The sequence below is a fragment of the Acartia tonsa genome, chromosome 10, assembly GCF_053477335.1.
Source record: "Acartia tonsa isolate MP-2025a chromosome 10, ASM5347733v1, whole genome shotgun sequence".
Classification (NCBI taxonomy): domain Eukaryota; kingdom Metazoa; phylum Arthropoda; class Copepoda; order Calanoida; family Acartiidae; genus Acartia; species Acartia tonsa.
Window position 1 is genome coordinate 46,454,958 of NC_137269.1, and position 8,953 is coordinate 46,463,910.

At 34.2% G+C, this 8,953-nt stretch overlaps 1 protein-coding gene across 1 annotated transcript; it reads left to right on the forward strand.

Annotated features, from left to right (window-relative positions):
* The first annotated feature begins 912 nt into the window (after positions 1-912).
* Positions 913-5,520, forward strand: LOC145330173 (uncharacterized). The gene is made up of 6 exons (XM_080174768.1): positions 913-975; positions 1,625-1,688; positions 2,070-2,139; positions 2,867-2,908; positions 4,337-4,408; positions 5,373-5,520. Exons 1-6 carry the CDS (start codon positions 964-966, stop codon positions 5,452-5,454), a joined length of 342 nt encoding a protein of 113 aa, XP_080030894.1. The 5' UTR covers positions 913-963; the 3' UTR covers positions 5,455-5,520.
* Positions 5,521-8,953: the final 3,433 nt, after the last annotated feature.

Sequence of the window (8,953 nt, forward strand, 5' to 3'; positions counted from 1 at the left end):
TCTCATTGGTTATTCTATCATATGACGTCATAATCTGTGGAGTCACTACCATCTTCCGAAATTCAAACACATCACCTCCCCAACGACAAGCGTGTGAGCCACGTGTTATTTACAGTCGCGTGGTTTTTTTTAAAGCGAAGATTTTCTATAATTACGTTCGGTCCTTATGTCCGTCCGTAACAGATAGCTTTATTTCAAACTTTGGATGATAATTCCTGTAGTAGTTAGGTACAACTCTATAATTATTACCAGAATGTCCCTACGTCCATTTGAAACATATTAATCTTTAACTTTTTTAACAACATACAGATTGGTCTGATTTATGGAATCTTTATAATCAAGTTTATGTCCTTTGTCATTATCCTGCATTTAAGCAGTTTTTCAATAATTTTACTTACAATTTTGTAACAACTTTTATGCATTTATATTCTGATTATTCAGTTCTGACACTCTACAAGTGTTAATTTTCGTTTTTTCCCCTCCGTTTTAGAGCTTCACTTTTATGGATGTTGTCATTCTTATTTTTTAACTAGAAATAGAAAGCAAAAAAACATTCTTTAAAAACTTGACTTCTGGGATTTTCAATCCCCTTCAGCTATCAACACCCCCGTAACAAGTTATTGGTCTGTAATAAAACGCTAAGTTTGCCAGGGATAAAGGGATGGGACAATGGATCTAAAATTTATTTAATTTACTAAATTAGATAAACATTGCACTTACTATTGTATGACGTCATAATCTGTGGAGGGACTTTAATCATCTTCTTACTATTTTCTAGATAATTTGGTTTTCATGGCCTTTTAGCGAAAAATTTAAAAATGAATTGAAATTGAATGCCCATTGTGCTATCCCTATATCCCTGAAAGTTTACGCAAAGGCCTATAAAACATGAAGGTAAGTCAAATTTGATTTAGTTCAGATTTCTGGTTCTAAGATAACTGTTATATTATTAATTGTTTTAAAATGATTAACATCAGGAAAGTTTGTGTTTCTATATCCGCGGAAAGCCGTTTATAATACGATGCGAGAAATAACTATTCCAGAATGGCTTCGAAAACGATTAATATCCGGAGGATAAGAACCGGTTCTCAGCCATACTGAAGAATCATGCCTTGGCCTCCGGCCACTCGGGGCTAACAAAATTGGTTTTAGTCTTAATTTTTTTTTATATCCGCAGAAAGCTGTCTATAATGCGATGCGATGAATGACTTAATCTGACTATTGACTTCAAACTTTTTAGCATTTAAGCGTGTTCTATTAGGTTGTTTCGCCTTTGTGATATATATAAATGGAACTTTGCGATCTTTTATTTCATTTTTTCGTTTTTAACATTTCATTTTTCCCATCTTGCAATTTAAACACTTGCATTATTACTAGTTGCTTAAGCTTAGTCTGGGAAAACAGGGGATGTCAGAAAAATAGCATAAAACCTTTTAGATTAGACATTTAAAGCTTCCCTTAAAAGTATAACTAATATGAACCAGAATTTTTAGAGACCTTTTGTATCAGACAAAAAACTTTGTGTAAATTAAATTTTATGTTATTACCGTTTATAGTCTTATAATTTTTACAGCACATAATATTTTATACTTAAAACAAAATTATTTTGAACACAAACTTGGCTAGATTTTATGTGGTAGCTGCCATTCTGATTGGTTACTCTCAAGCCGTACCTGCTCCGGACAGAAGTAAGCTTTTAAAATCTACCAGCGGCTACGGGTTGGGGAGGTGTTGCAACTTTACCCCACCCTACACCCCCATTCCGTATTCCCTTGAAACTAAAATCATCAAGGATACTAGGGGCGAAGACATTGGAAGAAAAATTAATGACATCCCAATACTATTGGTTGAAAATTTATGACACTGCTATAATTATAATTAACAGTCCTCTATCCATCAAAATTTACAAAGGAAAGAAAATGGTTTGGTTCATAGTTTATTTGTTTTAAACAAAAGTTCATTGTTCAATTTTATTTGGTTTGTAGCAAAGCTACTCTAAAAAAAGTTTCTCCTGTATTTGATCGGTCTGAATTGAATAAGCCAACAATAATATCATAAACTTTTTTTAGTTGTTTCCCAAGAAGTTTTACCCCAAGTGAAGGAAGTTAGCATTTTTCTCAATCTACCATCAGATTGCAGGTATAAAGTATTTATTAAGAGAAAGTAGAGAAAAACAGAAACATTTGATCAATTGATGGATGCAGGGAAAAGGGAATAATATTCTGACAAATAATTCTAAAGGAAAATTTCCCCACAATCCCCTTCCCCTTTTCCTCCCCTTCTTACCCGCCCCTCTTCAGTTATATGAAAAAACTTCCAAAGGTTTCGTGATTTTTTGTTACAATAGCTAGGCCTGGTTGGAAGGGCTTCATAGACGTCCAAGGGTTGGGGTAAATGACTTTTTACCCCCATAAAACATTGAAAACCCTAATTTTACAACCTTCTTAATTATAAAAATACATTAGATTTACCACCCCCCCCCCTCACAAACCTTTGAAACCCTTCATTTTACTCCCCTTAAAATAAAAAGCCTGGATATTACCCAAATAAATGTTGCCATTGTCATGTGTTGAATTCCACTTCTGCACGTCCTCTTTTTTAACTATCTATAGCATCTATTTGTAAATTGTGAGTACTTTTCATAAGGCTAAATTGTACAGACATACATAGTCTTACATTTTGTTTTCCTTATAAATACACGTCTTTCGGGGGGGGGGACAACATATATGTAATAGAATTGACGACCTCTCCATTTGCCCCCAATATTCAAGAATAAAGAAATCCTAACTCTTAGTCTAGCCTATAAAATTTAGAAAAAATTTGGCCTACTGTGTCTTTGTAGTTAATGAATTATAATTTGTTTTAGTGTGGTTTACGAGAAACTTATAGAACAACTAGAAAACTGCAGGTAAAAACATAAAATTTTCTCCTTAATAAAATAGACGATCGGGTATACAGGGGCGTCCAAGCTTTTTTTTTTGGGGGGGGTAAAAAAATTTAGGGGGGGGGGTAATTCGTGTTTGGGGGGGGTAAAATGGCGCGCGAAGCGCGCCGAAATTTTTTTTTACCCCCCCTAAAATTTTTACCCCGGGGGTAAAATTTGATTGGGGGGGGTAATTACCCCCTCTAAAGTCTGTTGGGGGGGGTAAATACTCCCCCCAAATCTGTTGGGGGGGGTAATTACCCCCCCCAAACTAATTTACCCCGGGGGTAAAATTTTTGGGGGGGGTAATTTAATTATGTAAAAAAAGCACCTACCTAATCTATTAAGTTAATAAGTACTATCCTATAACATAAAGTAGTAAGTAAGGTTTATTTGACTATAGCTTCAGATTTCATTACTTTTAATACTGAGTTCTCCTTTTTAGGAAAGCTTCACATAGATCCCATGATGGTTCCACACTATTATAGGTCAATCCTTTGAGTGGTTTTAGACTATTTTTCTCCTCCCTTTTTACCCTTTAGAAAACACGAGTTCTTAGATGCTAAGGGCGCCACTACTATTTAAATATATAGTAGTATCTCATTCTTTAGAACATAAAAATACAATAATTAACTCACTAACCAATGAACCAATATGATTATACTTTAAAGTGAAGCGTCTTATAGGTCCTAGTAAGTTTTATAACTAGTTTTGAGACACCCTGACATCCTCCTAAAAGAAATCGCCTATAGAAATTCTTTTTCATTATTTAATGAAATATTTAATTTAGTTAGGTATCTATTTTATGGAATCTTCAGTGCTTTACAATTACATCATAGATCCCCGGGATGGTTTAAGGGGGGGGGGCGGGGATTACTCCCTCCCCCCCCAAAAAAAAATTTTCAGTAAAATTTTTTTTTAAGAACATTCAATTTGGGGGGGGGGGTAAATACCCCCCCCAAAAAAAAAATTTTAAAGAACATTTATTTTGGGGGGGGTAATTACCCCCCCCAAAATGGTTTGGGGGGGGTAAATACCCCCCCCAAAATCGTTGGGGGTGCCTACGGCACCCCCAAGGTAGGGGTAATTTTTTTTTTGGGGGGGTATTGTTCAAAAAATTTTGGGGGTGCCTACGGCACCCCCAAAATCGTTTGGGGGTGCCAAATGGCCCATTACCCCCCCCCTTGGACGCCTATGCGGGTATAATTAATTTTTTTTGTGACAGCACAGGATCAATCTGACCACAGTATTGGTAAGTAAGGGCAGTTGTTTTTTTGTATAAATAAAAAAAATCTGCAAAGTTTTGTTATACTTTTCGGGAAAATTTCAGGCTATTTTCCTAAAGCCCATAGACTAGAGGCTATGCCGCTAGTTGTCTTACAAATTTTAATCTCTATTGACGTTTCTTTACAGAGATGGTAAATACAGAGGAGATCCCAGATTAACAAACGGTTGTCTCTTAAATCTTGATCTGTCAAAATTCAGGTGAAAAATATTTTATTATTTAAGGCTGAGCAGTTGCGCGTCAGCCGCGACTAAGCATCAAAAACTTTTTTTAAGATGAATTGTTTGTCATTTACGGTTAGTTTTAGACTTCCAGCTGATTTTTAAAATTGAAAAGGTTGATTTTCCCGAGGCTTTCAGACGGCTAACGCACTGTTGCCGAGCCCTGCTCTATTTTTTTAGTTTTGTTTTTTACATCCCTCTTATACCTACTATCAATATATCATATATATCAATATATCAATTTTAAACTTTAATCATGTTCTTGTTACACCTAACTTGGATAGCACATTAACTAAATAATCATTGCCAATATATCAGTATTGCAGCATCCTGTAGATTACAATTAGTGGTTGAAATGGCTGGACACTCAAATTAATCAACCAAGTTACCAAAATTTAATAAGAATCCCTAATAAACAAGTTGTCGAGCCAACGAATAAGAAAACGTTATTCAAAATCGTTTGGGACTAGTGTAATAAATGGCCTAATGTCCCCTACCTCCCTGCATAGTTATTAGAGAGATTGAGGGGACAGTTTTCTTATTCGTTGGCTTAACAACTTTGGGGACTATAGTGAATTTTGATTGGTTGGTTCATTAAGTTGAGTGTTCAAACGTTTCAACCACTAATTTTAATCTAAAGATGGAGTAAATTTGTGTTTTATCATTAGTGATGTACATCAATTTATCGGTGTTTGTCTTATACCTTTAGATCCCTGCATAATTATTAGTGTTGTGCCGGATATCCGGCTATTTTCAATATCCGGCCGGATACCGGATATTTAAACTATCCGGATATCGGATATCCGGCAGATTTTTAATACCGGATATGCGGTTATTTGCCGAATATCGAACGTTGGACAAATATCCGGCCTGAATCGGATATCCGGTATGCGGCCAAAAAAGTATTCGGCCCAACCGTAAATTAATTATATCCTTGTTTCAGGTCTGAGTGTGAGAATAGCAAAGTTGTCGTATTCCCCAAGTATAATCCCAACATTGAATTTCCAAGAAACGATGGGGCCTAATTTTTTTTATGATTATAATTATATCTATGTATTATATAAATATCTAATAAAATTTAAATAAATAAATTTGTGTTAGTAAATCTTCAGTTTTGCTTCGAAACCAATATATTAGGACCTGTTTGGTATATCATAAAATAAATACCAGTTTAAAATTTCAATCTTAGTATTTTTATTCTCATATCCGCGGAAAACTGTCTATAATACGATGCAATAAATTTTTTTTTGTAAATTGGATGACTATTTCAAATAAAAAATGTAGCCAACAAAAACTAGTTAAGAGGATCTTATGTGTTGTTCATTCTATTTTAAATCATATATATATCTACGCTCCTATGACCGTTTTCGGTCTTGTCAACATATCTATAGTATAGATGTATATACAGCTTACTACCTCCCTTCCTTTTTCAAAGACATCTTTCGTCTGCTACTAAAATGTTTTCTGCTACTTGGCTGTGTTAATATAAGCGACCAGGGAAAATTAGCGACACAATTTGTTGATTTTCATTGACCCAATTGAGCGACGGCGCAAGATCATTGCGATGGGGAGATACAGTTATTGAAAACTTTCTCCCTCTAGTGTTTTACTCTAATGTCTTGTCAATATTCAAAACTACACAATTTTGCTTCTGATCTATGTTAGAATTAGTGTATGAATTTTAAAAGCCTCGTCTCCTCTCATGATTGTTAGAAAAATAAATATTTGTGGCCGTTGTCAGAGTTGTACAGGCCAAGCCAAGGGGCCTTTAAATGTCATGCGAAGGGAAAGCATCCAGAGAGAAAGAGAGAGAGAGAGGGGACAATGGGCTGTTTATCATTCTAGTCCCCAAAGTTTTCCTATTTTGGACTTTGGGGACTTCAGGGAATCTTGATTGGTTGATTCATTAAGTTGAGTGTTCAAACGTTTCAACCACTAATTATAATCAACAGAAGGTTAAAGATATCATCATTTGAGATGTACATCAATTTATCGGCCATTGTCTTATCTCTTTAGATCCCTGGAAAGCATCATCACTGCACTACTAAATAGTTGTACGATAACTTCTGCAAGAATAATATTTTAAAACAAGAATGACAACATCCATAAATAGACAAAGAATACTTGGATTAACAAAAGGACAATGTTACCATTTGAGAAAATATCCAGCGATCAATAAAAATCAGATATCTGAAAGGATAAGACAGTGGTCGTAATATTAGTCTTTTGAAACGTCTGAACACTGAAAATTCAAAAGTCTCTAAAGTTGTTAAGCGAACGAATAAGTAAACGTTTATAATAAAGTTTAGGGACTAGTGTAATAAACAGCACACGTCCCAACAGATCTATAGTATATACAGTATATACAGACAACTACCTCCCTTCATTTTTCAAAGACCTCTTTCGTCTGCTTCTAAATAATTTTCTGCTACTTAACTGTGTTAATACAAGCTATACCATTTGTTGATTTTCAATGACCCAATAGGAAGGTTGCAAAAGACGATTGCGATGGGGAGATAGAGTTATTTAACCCTTTCTCCCTCTAGTGTTTTACTCTAATCATGTCCCCTCTCACTCTCATAAAAAGACGTATTACATCTTAGCGGATGTGATCGAACATAGTGGACATAATATGAATATTTAATATATCTTAAACAAGTATAAATATATTCAAAATAGCAATGAAGTTTGATAGCAATACCATAAAGCGTTTCGTGCATTCCCTTAAAGTGCCTAGCGAGCACAGAACCCTTTATTGGGGGGGGGGGAGTATTCTTGTTATTCCTCACTCAGTTGCATACCCCTGCGGGGCAACACTGTACACGATATAACCTAACCTGACTTATTTATTATTTATTTTAAGTGGGAGTCTGTGCTGGGCTAGGCATATTGAGGGAGGCTGCGAAACAAGTTTTCATTTTCTTTACAATTGATTTAGCTAATAGCTTCAAACTTCTTTCTTTAAGAAGATGATTAAAGTCCCTCAACAGATTGTGACGTCATACCATAGAATAGCCAATGAGAGACCAATATACACTGTAATTGACCAATGGTAAAATTTATGCTGGCCTCTCATTAGTTATTTTATGGTATGACGTCATGATCTGTTGAGGGACTTTAATCATCTTCTTCTTTAATCTTAATAGCTATGGTTAGAAAAGTGAAGTTAACATTAGAAAATAGTTGTTATTAAGAACTTATTGTTTGCAGATAATTTAGTGAAATTAATTATTTTTTTTAAATATTTCCTTTAAAACAAACTAGCGAAATATTTTTTAAAAAATATATATATTATTAAGTAGCTTCACTCAAACAAGTATGATATCATCCATAAAAGTGAAGCTCTGAAACGTTAGGACAAACAAACATTTATACTTGTATACTGTCAAAACTAAATAATCAGAATAGAAACTAAATTGTAAGTAAATCTGCTGAAAAACTGCTTAAATACAGGATATTGTTTAAGGACATACTTACACATTTTTAGGAATTGATTATAGAGATGCTTCGCTTATAACAATGTACTTTTTGCCCTAGGAATCAGTACTCTAAAAATCAGACCAATCGGATAATTTTATCACATTAAAGTTTGATGTAAAAAAAGTTAAAAAACAACATGTTTAAAATGGACGTACGGACTTTCTGGTAACGATTATAGAGTTGATTTCTAACTCCTATAGAAATCATCATGCAAAGTTTGAAATCGACAATTTTAACAAGCCTAAATTAATGAAAGGAGCTATCCTTTACGTACGGACAAACGTTCGGACGAACCGACCCTAATTATAGAAAAGCTTCGCTTAAAGAAAAAAACAAAGAAAAAAATATCTAGAGGAAAGGAAAACAAGGGAAATTTTAAGGTAAATAGCTGTACGGTCAGTTTCTTTTAAAATTCTAGCTTTTAAAATACAAGCGGCTGCATCCCTAGCATCCAGGAGAGGGAGAAAGAGGTAGTTTAATAGCTTTAAACTCTCCCAAGAGTTTAATCGTATTATAATATATAGCCTTAAACCATCCCGGAACCAATGTGAAGCTTTGCTAAAATAAAGGAAATAATCAGAGATCTGAATAGATAAAAAAAGCTTCCTATTTTACTTGGAAGTAAAAGTAAATTTAGATAATTTGCTTTATAGCTTTATCTATTTTATATTCTGTATGTATGTATATAACAAGGATGACAACATCTATAGAAGCGAAGCTCTGAAACGGTAGGACAAACGGGCATTAACACTTGTATAGTGTCAGAGCTGAATAATCAGAAAATAAATAAATACTTAATACAGGTTAATGTCTATGGACATACTCACATTTTTCGGACTTGATTATAGAGTTGCTTTGCTTATTATTTGCACTTTGTTGTCCAGGAATCAGTAAATCAAAAATATAAACAATCAGATATCAATAAAAATTTATCACATAAAAAATTTCTGTTAAAAAAGTAAAAAATCAACATGCTTAAAATGGACGTACGGACATTCTGGTAATGATTATAGAGTTTCTACGCTTTCTAAATCGTACCCTACT